Below are 20,849 nucleotides of genomic sequence, written 5' to 3' on the forward strand. Positions count from 1 at the left end.
AAGACCACCAGAGACAGAAAAATCTTTTGAGCGAGTTTACAAGTTATCCGATGGGCACAGAGCAGTAATTTTTGTCTGAAGTACTTTGCTACACCCTAATCTAAGTACTGGGTGTGTTGGGTGACTACGTTCTGCAAGAATTTAAGATTTCTATAAAAGTTGAAAAAGCTGTTGCAGGGTCCCTTTAAAAAGAAAGCCACAAAACAACGCAGAAACAGAAGGCGTATCTGCGGCGACGAGCAAATCACGCAGTGCCGCTCCGTGCAGGCGATAGCTGTAGCTTTCGCAGATGTGACACATAAGGGTGTCGCATCTAATTTAATAAACAATTATCACAGGCGCTATGAAGTGTCTAGTTCAGAGATGTACAACGTCCTTTCCCCGCGGGCACGTCACCGTCCCAGATAACAACAACAAAAAAATAAACAATAACAAAACGTGAAATTAATGGCGTATTAAGGCGGAACGCCGTCGTATGAAAAGGCGACAGGGGAAACTACGAAGCAGATGTCGAAAAGTACAATAAGAAAAAAAAAAGCGGGTGAAAAGGGAGTTAGAGCGGTTTTACGCTTGGACTCGTTGAAACGGCCCGCTTCACACGTCTATACCGTATCTCCAACATTCTATCTTGCGGCTAAAATGAGCCCGGAGCGGCGTATATTTAATGAGCCCCAGGTGACACCGGCGCGCACCAAGTGTTTGAACGCGAGCGCGCGCTATTCAAAACACGGTAGTTTTCCTTTTTCTTTTTTTCCCTCCATCTGTCACTTTTCCTTGAAAAGGTGCGTGAGCGCGATCCGTATATACATGCTAGTAGTTGATATCGCGCGTGTAGCCATAAAGGAGACGAACATTTCAGTATACGTGCACGCGCCCTCTATACAGCTTTTAGCGGTTCTCCTACGGCATTCAACCGTACACGCGTAAATATCCGGCGAATATTTTATGCGCCTCCAGGCTTGTGCCAGCGGATCGTGCATTACAATGGGCGCCCGATACCGAGAAATTCGCGTGTATTCGAAGATATATTTACGCACGACTCAAACGCACAGCAACAGACCTCTCGAAAAGGCGCCTGGTAAGGCTCCGTTTTTTGTTTTTGTTTTTTTTTGCGTCATTTTAAGTATTTTGCAAGCATGCACATTTCGTTCCCCATAGATGCGTGCATGTGGTCTTTCGTGATAGCTTCATTCTAATGCCTGCCTTTTCGACTCGAAATGCGTGTCAGACAACTCTCTTCTGTGTTCCTCTTTCCCTATCGAAGGGGCCATGAATAAAAAAAGCTGCGCTGTTTAATTTAAACGAACTTTTCTGTAGTTCATCACTGACCTCCATACCAGCCGGGAAATACGTTTTTTAACTAAACAATTGAAGGAAGCTCACACAAACGCGTAAAACTTGAAAGTAGCGAAGCTGTGCGCATCCTTCACGACCATCGCGAAGGTTTAAACCAATTTGCTTCTTGTTCGCTACCGCAACGACCTTTACTCCATCGTTGTTGCTATAAGTGTGAGCTTATTTAATTTTTTGGAAGCGATAATCATTGGACATCACCTTGTATGGGCGTACGCTATGACGTGTCTTTCTCGTTCCGAGCAAGTGTTGCCAAGATTACGGCGAACGCTGGAGTTTTTTTGGCAATCTTGGCCAACATCCCTAAGTGGGAATGCTTGGCTGGACAAACATGCGCAGGGGACGCTGGGCGGTCGGAGTGAGGCACGTCCACACGAGAATTAGGCATTTTCTTGGTTTTGTTAACTGCCGGGCGGTCGCAGCGAGGCCCGCGCTCGCATGCGCGCACCCGGCAATTTCTTGGTATTTTTTGACTGCGGACACGAAAAATTACGATTTGGTAAACAGCTTCGCTGATAAAAAAAAAACAACGCAAGACGAAGTTGACTTCGGAATTTCGCGCTTCAGTGACGCGTTGTGGGCAAGAGTAACCTAATATTGGCCAGCACTAAAAACACTAAGTGTGTTAAAGATGCCCGTTAGCATTCAAGGGATGCGATCAAACCGAACTGGAGGCACCACAGCAATCGTCCAGTCATCTGTCTTATAGCGATGGGTTAGTTCGGCGGGGCCAATCGCACAAGTAGGATTCTGTGACGTCATGGTAAAATTGCCAGAAACAGGGAGTCGCAAATACTTCACGTTTTCTTTAACATCTCCATTATTCGTCTGAAGTTTGCGATAAAACTAGAATCATTGTTACCGCTACAAAGCAGCTCTTTCTAATAAAGCAAACTCGTATTTTGTCTTCATGGCTCCTTTAACGTAGCGCAAAAAAAAAAAGAAAAAACCCTGGCCATCTCCACTAACGTGAAACCTGGGGAGGGGCGAAGCATGCAGTGTATAATATTCTTGGCGCCTTGCCCTTTTTGCCCACGGAGATGAAACCAGTGGGGGTAGAGGTATACAGCTTTGCTGTGGAAGTCTCGTGTCTTTGAAGCCCGAAGCTCTCTAGCGCGAGGCATAAATGAATGTCCCGGTGTTTTAGTATCGTGACTACATCAGACGATGATTACGACGACGACAGGAGACGCCTACAGCCTGCCCCAGCCCCTAAGGGGCTTCGCCCCTGAAAGGCGCCACGGAGGGGGATACAGATTTTCGTCCCCAAAAGCAAAAAAAAAGGAGGGCAGGAATGCACTATGTGCGATAACACAAAAAGTGTGCGCATCTAAGTATTTTTTGTACCTAACGCACAGAACGCGAAAGTATTGGCGTCTCATTAGAGAGTTATAGCACAGCGGAGAACCGGTTTCGGTGCGGTGTATACCCGGTAGATGACCGGCGCTACTGCGCGTGCGCAGAGCAAGAAAAAAACGGGATATGCGCAGGTGTACCGGGTATCATACTGGAACGGGTTTTCCGCTCTCCTCGTTCGCGTTTCGCCGTGATTGAAGTTTATTCTTACGCGCGTCCGGTGGCCACGAACCTGATACATTCGGACCACATTGCTGATTCACCTTTACTTAAATCTAACGGTTCGGTGATGTCATCATCATCATCATCATATTTACACCCACGGCAGGGTAAAGCCCTCTCCCATTAATCTCCAATTATCCCGGTGCTGTGCCAACTGTGACCAATTTATCCCCGCAGTCTTCTTGATCTCATCTGCCCACCTAACACTTTGCCGCCCCCCGCAACGCTTGCCTTCTCTAGGGATCCACTCTGTTACCCTTAATGACCAACGGTTATCTTGCCTTCGCATCACATGCCCTGCCCACACCAATTTCTTCTTAATTTCTACTAATATGTCCTTAACACGCGTTTGTTCCCTGACCCACTCCTCTCTCTTCTTGTTCCTTAATATTACACCTATCATCTTACGCTCCATTGCCCGCTGAGTCGTTCTCAATTTAAGTTGAACCTATAGTGAGCCTCCAAGTTTCTGCCCCGTAGGTAAGTACCGGTAAGATGCAGCTGTCATACACTTTCTTCTTCAGGGACAATGGCATGTTCTGCCATTCATTTTCGGTGATATAACTGAGGGTAAATTGAGTGATCATTATCTTCTGGGACAATCGGCGACGAGAAACAGAAAATGCTGCCGGAGAGGTAAGCTCGGCCAGTGTTGAAATGTGCGTCGCCGTGGCGTTGCCGTGGCGTTGCTGTGCGCTTTATCTTTCTGTGCTCTATTTCTAAGCCACGCGCTCCGAAACACGGCGCAGCCAATGATAATTTGTGTGCCACGTTTATGCGTGACAGCGCCCTTTGTCCCTCAATGAGCCCCTAACGCTATCGCATTAAAAAAATTTATAGCTCTTCCACTACTGTGAAGAGGGAAGTCTAACGAAGATGTTGGCGGCTACCAGTGTTTTATGTATGGTGACTCACTCTGTCGATCGAAAAAGACATACACATACAGTAGCCGACCGTTTTTCCGGACTCCAAAAATTCGTACTTCCTGGATATTTCGGAATTTAGCGAGGAACCTCCAGTTCTCCCATAGGAGCAATGTATAGGAACAACAGATATTGCAGCGTAAGCTACACTGGCCGAGGTTGACCAGTTTCGCGTGGACCTTGAAGGGCTGTGGTGCACAAATGCGAGGAGCATTGGATTGTATTGGACTGGATTGGATTAAATTGAATTGTATTGGATTGGAATGGAAATCCAATCTAATTGGAGTACGGGTGTGTAGAGAATCGGGTCTGCACATTCACCGGTCTGCGCATTCCAGAGGAGTGACGTCATAGCCGCGGCAGACGCACTGGCGCCGGTGCGTGCCCAGCTGTGCGCCTCCGCTGTGCAGTAGCCAAGTCTGACGCGGCGCCGGAGCCGCTTTATAGCCGCTTCGCGTGGCTCCTGGAGAGCCGTGCTGCGCATGCGCGAAGAGCAGTGACTGGACTCGACTGGACCGGACCGGACTGGACTGGACTGGACTGGATTGGATTCGACTGGATTGCTGAAACTTAGCTCACGCTACGTATATCCTGGCATATCCGAGCTAAGCCACTGCTAATTTTTTCAGACGAAATAAAGCCAAGAGTTCGATTTTTTTTCGGAGAAACTTTTCCGCGACAGAGCCTCGGTGCAACTCCAGGACGACGCCATGGATTTTGAATCATAATCCACCTGGTTAGCTTCGGATTGGATAGGGCGTGGCATGACTTCCGCCGGGGTAACAAACTTTGATCCCGGAGGACATAATTTTGTAGTCGCAAAGGCCAAAGGCGATGTCGCAACCATCGACGAAAGACATAGCCAACGCTTTGGCGTTGTTGACCAACGTTTACGAAGAAAACGTGACGCTTGCAGAGATACAAGTGGACGTTCTCGCACGAAGGAGGAATTTAAGGCAATTATTCGCGGCTTCTTCAATCGTATTTAAATGAAATAAAGTTCGTTTTAGCGACTCGCGCATTTTACGCAATGCTCTTATATTCGTACTATTTTTTGTTAATCGGTCGGCAACTGTAGCTGCCTTAGAATTCGTCCTAAACGAATTCTCGTATAATTTGTTTCGGGACAGTTTCGACAAACAAGGAACAGTTACAGCCATTTTCTGTAACGGTATTTTGTTACGTTTAAGACTTACCCTTTAACTATGAGAAGTAAATGGAACTCAACGTAATAATAGTGTTGTCAACTCCGCCAATTCATTTTATCTATTTATTTGAACATAGTGCAGCCCCTGTGATGCTATAGCAGGAGTGGGAAGGAGATGCAACTTTTTGTGCATGCACGGATGTACAGCAGTCGTACATAAATCCACTGTAAACAAAAAAAAAAAAGGTATACACACATATTATCGCGTAACATAAACAAGGTATGCGCATTGTACAACATTTAAACAACATTTTCACGCATGTTTAATACCATAGTATAAGTACCCTGGGATTTTCAGCTGGGATTTTTTTTTTTCAATGTACTCACATTAGAGCATTTTACACCAAGTCAGGAGCTAGCACGTGCGATTTTTTGACCCACGTGACCTGATATACGCGCGAGATTTCGGTCAGAGCCTACATAGCGCACGACACCTTCGCTTTAAAAACGCTCATATTTCACGCCAGTTCGTTGCGAGCGCCAAGCGCGGCGGAAATTTCGCCACGCGACGTGCATCGAAGCATATCTCTCTCGTTTAGCGGAGAAGGCGGAGGAAAGCGAATCGAAAATCCGTTGGAAGCAACGCGCCGCGGATTCCCCGTTGAAGAACACCCGCGTGCGGGTATTGCAAGAGCACAAAAGAAGGCAAGACAAAGAGCAAAAACGAATAGAAAAGACGAAGTCGATAGAGGGATTCGCATATGGACCGAATAGAGTACACAAAAGGACGGAAAGGGAGGGTGGGATAACGTTGATGTGCGACCGCGTGTTAGGAAGGGGGGGCTTAGCGTGACTTGGATGAACAATCTATACATGAGAGACTCCGAATACAAATCGGCCTGCAGGAGCACCGCTGGTGGTGCCCGGACGTGTGCTTTGGGAGGACTTACACTCGCGTCGGTCGTAATGAACGGCGGATTGGACATATCGGGCACGATTTGGGAAGAGCTCACAAAGGGCAGCGAATAGACGTAGATCTGCCGTTGAAATCGCGTTCCGTTGTGGATGCCGCCATACATGCATCTCTCTCACTTGGCTTGGCTTGCCAAAAGGCTTCTTTTTGCTCTTGAAGCCAACTAAACGTCGACCAAAAAGATCAACATTGTTTTTCTCGTTCTTTTTTATAAGGCTTCTAAATAATCGCTGACAAATAAATCTCCCGGAGCTCCACTTTTCTATTCATAAAATAACTTCAAATAATCTTTCAGAATAATATCGCTTTTTTTTTTGTATCCACAGAAATTTTTATGCCTGGTCACGGGCTGCACGGCAAGGACAAGTGGAACGCTCCCTTGTATACACAACGCCACGCCCGCTGGAGACCGGATGAAGCCTCGCAATTTTAAATGCAGAGCATTTCTTTAACTCACGATGTCACCCGGCGTTGTCGGCGTGCCTCGGCGTCCGCAACAACCGTTCCAGGTGCGCCCTCTCCCCCACTCCTCCTCTCCCGCATCACGCTACCCTCCTCGCTCTCAACAACAGGTCCGCACCCCTCCCCCTACACTATATAAAAAAATAATACTTACCGGCGCCTGGTTTCGATCCCACGACCCTGCGGGCGGAACGCAAGGTACATGGTGCTCTACCCACTGCGCCACAAAGCCGACACAGAATGGAAGGCTACGAACGCGCCTTGACTCATTCAAACTACGTCAAGAAGCTGCTGATACAACGCATTCACTACCTGTGGGTGGAACGCGAGGTACATGGTGCTCTTCCCACTGCGCCACAAAACCGACACAGAATGAAAGGCTACGAACGCGCCTTATATCCTTGACTCATTCAAACTACGTCAAGAAGTTGCTGATACAACGCATTCACTACCACCAACTCCCCAAACACTAAACGTTAACGCAATACACCCACCCCCTATGCGACGCATTTACTCGAGTCCCCCTCGCGGGGAGATGGGCCCTTTCTTTTTTTTTTAACCTCCTTGGCTGAAGCGCCAGATTACCCTCTATTATATATTAGTACGAAACTCTTTGTCCTTGGCACGCGTTGTAACGATGAGGCTGATGATACTCAACCGGACTAGTGAAAGCGTGCTGTGTGCCAGTTGGTTCGACACGACTGAAAAGGTTTAAAGGCGCGTGTTATTCACGCATGACGCCACACATGGCGTCCTGGTCCGCTTACCCGGAATTCAGTCCCTCTTACTGAAAGAGCAATATATGGTTTACTGATGCACTCATCGCCCGCTTTCTGGATTAACAACGCTTCGATAAATTCTCGCGTCAGGAGCTATACCTGCCGCGTTCGCCGGGATGGCAGTAGGGAGATCTGACCGGGCACGTAGAAAAATTTGTAGCAGCAGAATGGAATAATTTACACGAATTTTTAATTTAGTCACAACAGAGCAGGAACTGAACTGTTTCGTCCAAACTACAAACAAGCGACACCACGGGCCGATTGATAAATCTTCGACGTGGCTGACGACGCCCTTTTTAGGAAGTCCTCGGAATACTGTCGAGAGTAACAATGTTCGCTTCGGCGACCCTTCACAAAACAACGTGATTGAGGGTTGTGTCAGACACGTATGCTGGGAACTGGGCGCAATTTTTCTTGAGCATGCTGAGCTGCCTCTCGCATTCAGCGTTTCTGTGGTGCTGACTATGGTACTTACGAGTTGAACGTGGGCGCGTGGCCAACTATGCTTTTTAAGCTCTTCACAGATTACGATGTCCATTGGTGCACGATTGCATCATGGATTGTCAGGTAGCTCCGGAGCGATGTGTCCAGACCAGGGAAAGGTTTGGACAAACACGGGATGCGTATTCGGGAGATTCTTGTTTCGGCAATAAACTCGTACAAAACCATCAAAATTCGGGAGTCTCCCGGGCCATCCGGGAGAACTGGCAGGAACGGGATCACCACGGCTACTATTCCCTTCTCCCACCCACAAGTGTAGTGGGAGACATTGCTGTCTAGCCCCTTTCATTCTTCCACATGATGTTCTGATCAACGCTCATAATAAAAGTTGCTCTCTCTCTCTCTCTCTCTCTCTCTCTCTCTCTCTCTCTCTCTCTCTCTCTCTCTCTCTCTCTCTCTCTCTCTCTCTCTATCTATCTATCTATCTATCTCTCTCTCTCTCTCTCTCTCTCTCTCTCTCTCTCTCTCTCCAAATCCAGGAAGCATGGGCTCGCGACAGAGTTTCATACTTGCACTTGACACCAATCTGGCGTTACTCTGTCTAAACGAGCGGGGCTTCAGCGAGCATGCCATTTCCATTTGTCCAAATATCGACTGCACACACGAAGATACCACCTATCGATTGATGTTAGTAAATGTGAATTGGTTTAAGTTGAAACTTGCTGTCGACGACGTCAATTTTGTTGTAGCTATCGGTCCCCCTCATCTCCGCTTTCTGATTTCATTAATGCCCTTGGTGCCACACTCGATAAATTGTCCATGGAAAATAACAAGGTGACAATTATGGGTGATATGAATATTAACTCACTGGACGTTTATTCTATTAATGCATACGCCACCTACACGGGCTGTTTTACAGGCTTTGCGTACGAACCATTCATTAGCTTACCCACTGGTCACGCGAACCGTGGAACCGAAGCCCTTAGACCATGTTTTGTCGAACTTGCCACCTATTCCAATAACTGGGGTAATACAAATTGATATTTTCGGCCAGTTTCCAATCTCAGTTACTTTTGACACTCAACCGTGTTTTTCTAAGGTACGTTACTTCACTTCAGGGTTCAACGAAGAAAAATTAATAGAAACCATCAGTGGTACTGATTAGCCGGTTATCAGTCATGTGCGTGATCCAGTCGAAGCTTTTAATTCTTTCTGCTCATCTTTCTTCCACGCAGTTAAAATTTGCACTACAACCGCACGATGTGTAAAAAAAATACAAGTTTCCCTGACTAAGGGCCTCTTCAAAAGCATACGCAAGACAGATAATCTGTACAAAAAAATTAAAAGTAAACCCTTTAATAACAACCTTATAACGCAAGCCATGGCTTGCGTTACAAGAACTTTTCAACGCCCTATTAAGACAGGCTTAGAAACGGTTCTACTAAAACTCCTTTTCACAATCTAAACATGATTCGAAGAAACAGTGGACACTTTTCAATGATTTCTTGAAGAAATCTAAACAACACTCTCCCATTTCTAAAATCAAGTTCGATTACATCGTGTATCACCAGCCCGTTGACACTGCCAACGCCTTCTGTCATCATTTTTCCTCAACCATCAACATTGAACACTTCCCGTTTGCGTTAACCTCCGTCTTTTCGTAAGTCAACGACGTCAAAAAAAAAAAATCCAATCATTGCATCTCCTTCCTGCCACCCCGGAAGAAGTGCATTTGACAATTTCGCATCCTCAAGACACCAGCCCACGTTTAGATCGCATTTCTATGCGCCACTTGAAAGCAGCTGCTATAGATTCCTTTCCGTTCCGATATGTCATATAATAAACCTCGTCATCGAATCCGGGTCATTCGCAAACAGCTGGACCAATCCATGATTATTCCCGTATTCAAAAAACGGTGTCAAAGAAAGTACCACTTATTACAGGCCGATTGCTGTTCTTCCTTCGCTCATCAAAATAATTGAAGAAATATATAAAAATAGATTCAACACCTATGTAAACAAATTTGGCTCATTGAAGCCTTGCCAGTCCGGCTTTCGACCTGGAAGCTCTACTAACTTGGCCCTGATTTCTTTAATAGACTATAACAAACGATCAACAGGTAATTCTCAGCTCGTTGGCTCCGTTTTTTTTTTTAGATTTTACGAAAGCCTTCGATACAATGGACGTTTTTCCAGTAGCGCTGTGCGCATGCGCTGCTCGCTCCCAGCGACCGATCCGCCATTATTGGGGGGTTGTAAACGAAACGACGCCATATTTGATTCGAAAGTTGCAAACGCCGACTAAGCTAAGTGCTGCTCCGTTTTTTGAGCCCTGAAAGCAGCCGACAGGTAGGCGCTACGGCTGCCAACGAAAATTTTCTCTGCCACCAAAACCATGCGTAGAGCGCGAGACGGCCTCGTCAACTGCGCAGGGCAGGCGGAAAAAATAGGGTGTGTTCTTCTATAATCCCCCAATTGTGGTTCGGGCGGCCGCCGCAAGAGGGCTACGCTACTGGAAAAAGGTCCATTTTACACAACATTTTATTCAGTAAGTTCGAAGCGTACGGCATAACTGGTCCGTCACTAAAATTCTTGAAAAACTCTTGCTTGATATATGGAATACGTAGCATATTCAGCAGGTACGTTTGGTGAAACAAGAATTTGTAGCAAAGGGGTGCTCCAGGGGTCAATTTTTGGCCCCCTACTCTTCTTGATTTATAGAAATGACCTTACCGACACCCTGCAGTCAGCCCACTGTGTCTTATATGCGGATGATGCCACTATCACAGCATCGGACAAGTTCATATTCTCTTTAACATCTAAACTTAGTCTCGCTCTCTGCAATGTCTTGAACCAATTAGTAATTAATGAACCAAAACTCTGCAAAATGAACCAATTAGTAATTAATCCTATCACTTCTAAATGCATGATTTCCACTGAAGTTCAAGTCAGAAGGTCACACCCCACCTGCCTTCCTTGACACTTGGTGAAAATTCTGTTCCTGCTAGCGATTCCGCAAGCTCTTTTTCTATACCTCGGGTAGAAATATTGTTTTCAACGCGTATTTCTCAATTTGCTGCAGCAACAATCGAGCACACATGCAATTTTAATTAAAAGAACAGTACAAGTATCACTTATGTATGGCTGTTTTACCTCAGGTATGCCTATCGTTTTCTTTTTTGCTCGGCAAGGTTGACATGTGTGTACAGTGTGGTTACAGATTTGGTGCTTCAAGAAAGTTTTTGCCTGTGCGAACTACTCGGTCCAACGTTCTTTTATATTTTTGGCTGGGCGGGTGAATCTAGGGACATGCAGACAGACATGCCAAAGTTTTCGGGATCACGTAGCCCTAGAAAGGCTAGAGTCTTTACTAATTACCTCAATGAACTTAGGACGGAGTACAGTTTTATGCTAGCAGACAGGCATCGGTAGAACGGTCCACTGCGGTTCTGTGATGTGGCTTGAGTGGCGTAGCAGCGGCGGCTTCGTTTTATTTGAAAGAAAACTTCCTCTGCTCCATACAAGCTCTTGAGATAAAAAAAAAAAAATGGGTGTTCGAGATTTCGGCCCACGATAAATATCCTCAGGGGCAGTGCCGGATTAGGAAACTTTGGGGCTCGGGGCTACTGCGTCCTTTGGGGCCCTAATGATGATTATTATGATGATGATGACGATTATGATGATAATGATTCTGCTTTATTATGTGAAAATTTTGAAGCCCATGTTATGCTATCTGATCAGTGATAAATTATACATAATTTTACGCTTTCCGGAAACTAATTTCTTGGCTTGATGCCTAGTTTTATATAACGGATTTTATCAGGCGTAAAAGTTACTATGGTTTGATTGCCGGTCCATCACAGATTCACGATTATTCGAAGCGCCGTGTCGGCCTGCCCACGCCATGGTACAGAAGAGTATTTTCTTACAAGAAGCATATTTAATTAACCCTGTAAGGTTTTAGTTTTATTGTAAAGTTCTTCACCTGCACTTATGGGCGGGCTCAAATTCCGCACAGGCAGCTGTCACTCAAAGACATCTGCCAAACAGTTAGCCGCCACATCTTACGGGCCGAAAGCCTGTAGGTTACCCGCACAGACGGGAAAGCACGCGGTGATTAGAACACGCGCCGCGTTTTAAGGAGGTTGGGAGGCGGGGGGCTCGGACGTGTCGCGCCACGCAACCTTCCTATCGCAGCACGATTAGCAGAAAGACGAAAAGCAGAATAAGCAGAAAAATGTCGCTTTTTGGGGCTAGGAGCGGTCCGCTTCGTGCGCGGATTTGCGCATGGCCGTCGAGCTTTCAGCAGCGATGAACTCCTGTTGCCCAGCTGTGATGATCTTGCTAGTCTGCAAGCCGTTACCCATTAACAGGTCCCCTTTGGGTTGGAGACCCAAAGAACGAGATATGGTATCAGACAACCGTTTAATGGGGATATAATGTCTCTGCTCACCCCTGCGCTGCTGTTCCCGTCGGTGCCGCGCAACAGTTCCAGCATTAGTTCGTTGTCGATCGGTCGGGTCGTTGTTCGGTCGTAACTGGCAGTGGAAACACGCTGAAGCTTCTCGTCTAGATTCGGGGTCTACGACAGAGGCGAGTATGGGTGGACCTCTTGTTTTCGAGTCCTCAACACGTCTGCTGCGTCCACTGTTTCTCCCGCGCTCCTTCGGCGGTTCATCTACTCCTGCCGCCGCGCCCAAGCTGCGGGCCGCCCTTTGGTCCCTGCCGTCCACCGGCTCATTCCAAAGCGAAAAGCGCCCACGGGGACAAACAGCTTACAGTCCCCGAGTCGCGGCGGAGGTCCGTATTTAAGACAGCATCGAAGGGACCGCACGCAGGATGCATTTTTAAGTGGGCACAGCTTTCGTCATCCCGAAAGGAAACATACGTTGTTGTTGCTTTGTTTGACGTCCACGCCTAAGCTCTTCACACCGCCTGGGCCAGCTGATTCCCCAGCTCGAAGTGAGCCGCTAGGGGGTCGGGCTGGCCCGGCGGCCTCTGCGCCCACACGGAGTGACGCCTAGAGAATTACGCTACGAATGAAGTCGCGTGGATATGTAGTCCCCGCGACGCTTGTTGCTCAGACAGCCTGCAGAGGCTACAGAACAGAGGTTCGGGCTGTAGCCCAATGACCCCGCGAGTGGCCTACACAACCTTTGAACATATAAATAACCATATATACGCTGACCATTCAGCGAGAAATATCGAGTCGATATCAATCACGCTTATCCGATTTAACTAATCCAAGCTTTATTGAACGGGTAGTAATCGCAATGAACTTCCTTGCCAAGCGCTATACATTGAAATTTCTGGCAGAAACTGTGTATGAGCCCATAGGGCAGTGCTTAATTTGTCAATAATTACATATAACGTCCCTCAGGCTTAAACAGTTTACAATGTTCTTCAGACATTATTTGAATATTCGCTTGCGTGACCCTGTCTTATACCGAAACGTGCGCTCGCCGAAACATCCGCGTGCTTAAATGTGCGTGTACCCAAAAAATACCACCAAAACGACCTGTGCCGAAAAAAACCAGAGCCGAGCTCGGGGCCTTTTTTATGTGGCTTTTTAGGCCAGGTCAAGCTGTGTACCCACGACTTTTCGTCCAAGACATCTTGTCGTAAACCTCGGGGAAACAAGGAGGAGGAGTAGGAATAAATAAATTAAATTGAAATGAACTCGTAGGTTGTCAACCGTAAGGTGAGGTGCCCCCCAATCTTTCCCACCTGTCACGAGTTAGTCAGCTTCCGTGTAAACTTGAGGTTGAAGCTCCTACCTTCAACTTTCAATACGGGGAGCGAGCACACTCAAGATATTTTTTTTTCATACGATCAAGCGGGACCCCTGACAGCTGGGGGCCCGGGGCTGCAGCCCCCGTAGCCCCCACCTTAATCCGGCCCTGCTCAGGGGTCAAAATTAATCCGGAGCGCTCCACTACGGCGCGCCTCTTTGCCTGCGTTGCGTCGGCGCGCTAAGCATCATAATCGTTTGACATCGACCGTTACAGCAAGCTACGACGACAATGGGAGCCCCTAAAGTGATCTACACTTAAAATATAAAACAGATAAATAAAGACACATCTGAGTGTCTTTGCCTTTGAGTGTCTGAGTCTGAATTCACGAATAATTTTGCTGTATACGAGAAGTGTACAATATGCTGCAAGTACTGGACAGAATAGATCGGTCGTTTTCTTAGTGTTCTGTATAAGTCGCTCGGTCTTTTGGGCGCCCCACCCATGCTGTTAAGCGGTAACTGAATGCACCCAGTCACGCGCCAAATCTAATCTCATTCAAAGCGAATTTCACTAGACGTAAATGACGTTCACTTTGGCCGTGCGTGTCCATAAGGCGAAGATTCGTTTGGTAATGACAGCAGTGAGCAGTGGCACAGTGAAAAATATTTTTCGAAACGGGGGATTATGCCTAATTATTAGAAAACAGTTATAACGTAATAATTAATTGCTAGTAATAAAATATTAATTTTTTTTCAGGAAAACCCGCACAGGTAAACCTGGGTCGCTTCTTCGAGCGCATTTTTAAAGCGTCGAGGTATGGGCGCTTACCCGCACAAAATAAGCACGAGACAGAAAGTAGACTGAGAAGCAGAAATGAAGCGGCGCCGTATATATCAAAATCAACAGAATTCTAACGAAATTCGAACAAAATTGTAGGCTTTGAGACTTATGGATATCAAAATGCTGAGCGAAGGCACGAAAGCGTTTTCTGATATGACCCGGAGGTGTTGTTGCTGAACCTGTTTGCGTCTCATTGCTTTATTACGTAAATGATAGCGTCTTGCAGGAATTTACCGCGCTATATCCGCGCTCTTAGTCCGGTGCATGCAAACGGAGACGCAACGATATATCTTCAGCTTAGCGACGCCGTCTGGTTTGCAGAATTAGAACCATGTCTGTCAACTTACCGACAATCTCATTTCTTATTTTCGTTTCACATTTAAGTATATATGTGTGCGGAGTGTGATAGCAGGGGTAAAAAAAAAAAAAGGCTCGAAAGGGGGAAGTGGGGCGGTACAGCGTTAAAAAAATCTCGGGGGGTGTTCTGACGCCGAAACAACACCCCTCGTAGTGACGATTGGGAAAGTCTCAGAAGTGCGGGATAACAATGTAAACAGTCTATGCTGTTTTGAAACCTTTAACTTCATAAAACGAAACAAGTTTTCTTTTTAGATTTATTAAGTTTAGATTTCTTTTAGGTGAATTAACATCACAAGCCGAGACAGGTAACAAATCCGCATCTAGCATAAAACATGGCGGAGCTTTGCAAAGGTGTTCTTTATTCGTCTGTATAAAACAACATGCAAGGAATAATAGCGGTAGGCTTTGGACACATCGCCTCACGGTTTGTCATGAAACAAGCTTATTTAGTGAAAAACCACTGCCGCTGAGGCTATTCATCATCGTCATCACCAGCCTATCTACACCCACTGCAGGGCAAAGGCGTCCCCCATTAATCTCCAATTACCCCGGTCTTGAGCTAATTGCGACCAATTTATCCAAGCAAACTTCTTGATCTCATCTGCCCATCTAACTTTCTGCCGCCCCCTGCCATGCTTGCCTTCTCTGTAGGGATACACTCTGTTACCCTTAATGACCAACGGTTATACCTTGCCCTCGCATTACGTGCCCTGCCTACGTCTATTTCTTCTACTTAATTTCTACTAATTATATGTCATTGACACCTGTTTGTTCCCTGACACACTCCGCTCTCTTGTTGTCCTTTAATGTTACTCCTATCATATTCCGTTCCATTGCTCGCTGAGTCGTCCTCAATTTAAGTTGAACCCTCTTAGTCAGCGTCCAAGTTTCTGCCCCGTACATGAGTGCCGGTAAGATGCAGCTGTCGTACACTTTCTTCTTCTGGGACAATGGTAGGCTGCCATTCATTATCTGGCAATACCTGCTGAATGCACTTCAGCCCGTTCTTACCCTTCTAATTATCTCTGCCTCATGGGTGGGATCCAGGGTCACAACTTGGCCTAAGTAGATATTCGTTAACCACTTCCACTGCCTCGCCACTTATCTCAAACCGCTGTGCTGTCCCGAGATTATTGATCATTACTTTTGTTTTCTGTATAATAATTATGCATGGTTCTACTCTGTTTGTCCAGTGTGGAAAGCATGCTTTGGAATTCGTCCCCGAAGTTACTTAGCAAGGCAACGTCATCAGCAAATCTGAGGTTGCTAAGGCACTCTCCATTATTAGGCTCAAATACTACTGCAAATGCCCTCCCCGAAGACATTCAATCACCGAATATCATTCGCATGGATGTCATTTAGTATTCTCGTGTGGCGCCGAACTCATGGCACTCACAGCTAAAGTTATTCGTTCTAAAAGTCATTAGATTTGCCGTTTGACAGCGGTATGAGACTGGGGGAAGGTGAAAACGACTGCACGACGACGATAACCTTCTAACAAAAACTGGGTTCGAGAGAGAGGGACAAAAATCGTACGCCTGGCTCCGTCTATGGTTGAACGCGAAGCTTTCCAGTGAGGGATTCCGTGGCTGTCGTCTGAGTTTGTTCCTTGACCCGCGTACGGCTTCGACTTTGACTAGTTAAACTTTGAATCACCCAAAGTTTGGAGTTTGGATCGCATCGGCTTTGACTTCAACCCTTTGCCAATTAATTTCTCACGAAGAAAGCTTCGCGTTTAAGTCCCGTCGTCGTGTGACGGAGGGGTACACAATTTTTGTACTTATGCGCGTCCATGCACACCTCTCCGAATCCAAACTGCTTCGACCGTGTTGGAATAGACGTCGGCTAGACGACAGCTTCACAACGCGAGAGACCCAGATTCTACACCGACCGCGGAAAGCGCTTTTTCCTTCCAATTATTCCGCGATCATCATCGTCGTCAGTGAAAGTTGGCTTTCGTGCAGTGCGTTTACGACGCGCCATGCGCCATGAGTGGGACATGGAAAGCTTCGCTTTAAAAACCTTTCTCGGGACACATGGGGTGGCTAACACCTGTTGCAGTTTCGGCGCTTCCATCGATTCCCCTTTCGCACCGACAATCGACGGAGGTGGCCTATCGAAAGCATTCGAAGGGGCCACGGAGCCACGGAGACGAAGGGGCCACGGAGACGAAATTTAAGTCTGAGTTATTAAAAAGACTGCCTTGTCCCGGTAACAACGACATAAATTTTACCGCCAACTTGCAACAATTAACCGAGACGTTAAGCAGCGAGATGTGAAGCAGCGGCGACTCTCCAGACACCTCCGGGTGGTTTACCTATGGCGTCACTGAAATTTGCGCGATCACGGCTGCCTAGTAAAACCAGCGCCAAGAAACATGCCGTCACTGAAATCTGTGGGATCGCGGCTGCCTACCAAATCCAGCGCCACAAAACATGACGTAATTGAAATTTGCGCGATCGCGGCTGCCTGAAATTCCATCGCCAAGAAACATGACGTCACTGAAATTTGCGCGATAGCGTTTGCCTACCAGTTCCAGTGTCGAAAAACATGGCTGGCCGATTGTAGGGGGCCTCGGTTTCCATTGTATTGTATCTTTTGAATTCCGACGTGTAGTTAATACAGAGCGGGCACATAATACGCCACTGTAGCGCGAAATTTGAATATTTTGAATATATTTTGCGTTTTTATTTTGTTGAAAAACGTATTTTGTGGCTGGAACGAAGCGGAGTGAGTTACAAAAGGCTACTGCTCTTAAACTGCGCAAAGTTGTGCTTTGACTTCAGGTCCCGTATACTTCAGCGGTGTGAAGCCCCTCTCTTGCTAATGCAATACGGAAATTCCGAAAAAGGATCCCACTTTGGGTCTCCTCAATTTACGAAACAGTACTGCGCATGCGCCCACAGACGTAGCAGTATCCGCGGGCAGTGTGATACATAAGCCAAGGAGAGAGGATGTACGGGCATTGATGCTGATAGCTGTCACAAAATGAAAAGCAAAATAGTTTCTCGCTTGCCGGACACAATTTATTTGGTGTCGGTCTATTAACGAATCTAACGGCACTCATGCTTGCATTGGTCCTGCCCGTCATTCACGACACGTCAAAGAAGAAACGCATACATCCCGCTCCACGTTTATAACACAAACGGCTTGAGTTCGATTTCAGTGCTAAAAGTTGAATAAGGAAGCTCATTTTTTTCCCGCGTTTCTGATTATACACTAGGTTTGTTGATAACGTGATCTTTTAACAAACGAAAGAGCTTCTTCCGTTGAAGGTTTAGGAGGCTGTTGCTTACGTTTCAAAATGGGGTATACCCAGCAAGAGTCGCTGAGCAACTTGAACACTGCGTCAAGTCGGAGTACAACAACGTTCAGCATGCCGCGCGATACAACATGCCATAACTTCAGAACCATGAAAAGAAAGAGAAAAGAAACGCAACGTATTTGATAATGTCGCATGCAACCCTAATTTAGCTCCACCATTCACCATATCTTCGGTACGGTTGTGTTTCTTCAACTGGAGCGGCGGGCAATACTCTATTTCACATTTTTGCCGCAATACAAGTTGTACTTTACTGGTGATGGTTATAATGCTGTGCTAAGGCTTCGTGTGTGTTTAATTTTTGTTGAATGTTCAGGCTCCTAATTAAACCAGGTCTCTACGAACTAATTGCAAATAACCGAGAGAGAGCGAAGGAGTTTTGTATTTTTACATTTCACTTAATAAGCAACAATAGACCGCGACGCTCAAAATAGTCCATCAAAACCATTTCTTTTACTGGCGACAATGTTTTGTCACCCTTATAATATTTTTTTTCGTGGCGACATTTTCTTTTTTGTCATCCTCAATAATTCTTGAGCAATGTCATCACCGTTATCCGGCAATTGCTCGTTCCTCGGCATTTGTGTGCGCCGCGGTAACGGTGGTCAAAAGGCCACGTGTTAACATTCTAAATGTCGCCCGGCTCCGAAAAAAAAAGAAGAGGCTTGCGTAAGCTAGCCGTCACACGGAAACTAATTTACGTGCGTTCCATTTTGCAGCGAGGAGGCGACACTGACATAATTTGCGATTATTGCTTGGAGAAACGAGTCGGGCCGCGCATACAAATGCTCCGCGCGGGGCCCATATTACGAAGGGAACCGACTCACCGGTTCTTGGCGGCTGCGGCGCGGTCTCTCTGGCGCCGGTTCTTGAACCAGTTCCCCACCTGGGTGGGCGTGAGCCCCGTGGCCTGCGCGAGCTCCCGCTTCTTGGTGGGGTTCGGGTAGGGGTCCTGGAGGTACCACTCGCGGAGCAGCGACCGCGTCCGCTCCTTGAAGCAGTGCGTCTTCTGCTCTCCGTCCCAGATGGTGCGGGGCAGCGGAAACTTCTTGCGCACCCGGTACTTGTCCACGGGTCCCAGAGGCCTGCCGCGCAGCTTCTCGGCTTCTTGGTAGTGCGCCTCGAGCCACATAGCCTGCAGCTTGGCGTGCGAGCCTCTGGCGAACCGATGGCCCTCCAGGATCCGATACAGCTCGCGGAAGTTGCCCGCGTGGAAGGCTACCAGCGCCCGGGCGCGCAGCACCGCCTCGCTCTTGTTCAGCTCGGCGCAGTTTGGGTGCGCCACGGGGAGCGACCACAGGAAGCGGCCCAGCCGCTCCACGTCGCCGCTCTCCTCCAGCGTCTCGCACACGGCCGCCACCTGGCTCACCGAGAAGTTCAGCGTCGGAAGCATCAGCATCGCGGGGCCGCCCACGGCCGCGCCGGGGGGAAACACGGCGGCCGGAGCGGGCGCGGGCCCCAGCGCCATCGCGACCTCGTCGTCTGCTACTGCTGCACTCGAGCGGGATCCGCCGTCGGCCACCACACGCACCGGGCGGGGCCAATCAGCTCATGGCGCGCTCGGCGGCGATGCAGGCGGCCCGCTGGCGCGCGCTCCACTGTGCCGGCGATGATAGGGCCGGGCTTGGGGAGGCGAGCCGGCTCATCGGGGATCGGTGGCGCCGCCCTCTTTGGCGAGCCTCAGCGCGCGGCGTCGCCGTGGATACCGTCCCCCCCGCCAATGGCATATCACTGCGCGAGACCCCTTCTTTCCCGCGGTGCGAGAAATACCTCTTTCCTGGCCGCCTCCCCCTCCCCCCGGGAGCGGAGGCTCGGGAGGCCGCCTCAAAAAAAAACGCCGCTGCGCGCGGAGCAGACGGTGTTCCCAGTGCGCATGCGCGCGTCGCCGGCTCACGACGCATGCGCGGTGGGTGACCGCTGTCGCTCTCGCCTGCTCAGAGTCGCGGCCGCGGGAACGTCGCAGACGGCTTTCGGCCGGTGGTGGGAGTGCTTCGGCGTGCGGGTGAGCGGTTATGTCTCTGGTGTAGCGGCGACGCTGGCGCCGTTGGAAGCGTGCGTTTCTTCGGAACGTGGTGGGTGGAATTGAGGCGGTGGCTGTTCGCAGAGCCCCTTACTTGCGGCAAGTAATGTTCAACGACAACTTGGCCGACAACGGCTGGTAAAGCAGGTAAGCACTGTTGGATATTCAGTTATTGCGTGTAAGTTTACTCATTTTGAGGTCGTAGCGGCGTGCGATGTCGATCTGCGAGCACATTCCGCTCTAACTAAAGTCTGACAGGACAAAAACGAAAAAGTGTGGCGTGTGTCATCCAAGCAGACTTAGCTGTTTTAGCGCGTTCTCACATAATTTTGTCCATAATACACTCGTGAAAAATCGGGACTTCGTGTTTGCGTGCCGTCAGCATTCAGCATTTGTAACTAATTGTTCCAGAGAACAAACGCTTTCATTAGTGGCATAGTAAGTATCGAGGTTTTTCTATGCATTTCACCGTGCGCAACACAATATTACTCGTCCATAATCGTTTCTGAAGTATGTCGGCACACTGCTGCTCTCCCTTTCATATGTCACATTATGCGGCAAACATTGTAGAGACTGATGGATATATAGTGCGGACGTTTCCACCCGCGTGTTCTTGTCAACGTCGCCCACATTAGTCCAACTTGAAGACATTCTCGTTCAAATATAGCTTGCGTGTAGGCACTTGAAATAAACTCTGCATTTGGGGACTCGACTCGTGATTAATGCAAGTAACTTTTTAAGCGTGAAAAGTTGTACAAATAAGCCCCGCCTGTTAATTAATGACATTGGTCTACCAGATTATTTGGCTGCGATTTAAAGGAGAATGACGCGTGACACATCAGGTTTTGCTAATTTCGCATGCATTACGCGGAGTATGCAGATATATGTTAAGCAGATATGCAGCATTGCACATCGAA

General features: G+C 47.8%; 1 protein-coding gene across 1 annotated transcript in view; it reads right to left on the reverse strand.

The window, feature by feature from the left end:
- Positions 1-19,638, reverse strand: part of LOC144148770 (homeobox protein SIX6-like) — an 88,240-nt gene extending 68,602 nt beyond the window's left edge. Inside the window, exon 1 of the mRNA XM_077680282.1 lies at positions 18,740-19,638. Within this exon, the coding sequence (XP_077536408.1) occupies positions 18,740-19,380 (641 nt within the window). The 5' untranslated portion in view covers positions 19,381-19,638. The remainder of the gene's footprint in view (positions 1-18,739) is intronic.
- Positions 19,639-20,849: the final 1,211 nt, after the last annotated feature.

Source organism: Haemaphysalis longicornis, unplaced genomic scaffold (assembly GCF_048455015.1).
Source record: "Haemaphysalis longicornis isolate Haplotype H1 unplaced genomic scaffold, Haemaphysalis longicornis Haplotype H1 scaffold_8, whole genome shotgun sequence".
Taxonomy (NCBI): Eukaryota; Metazoa; Arthropoda; class Arachnida; order Ixodida; family Ixodidae; genus Haemaphysalis; species Haemaphysalis longicornis.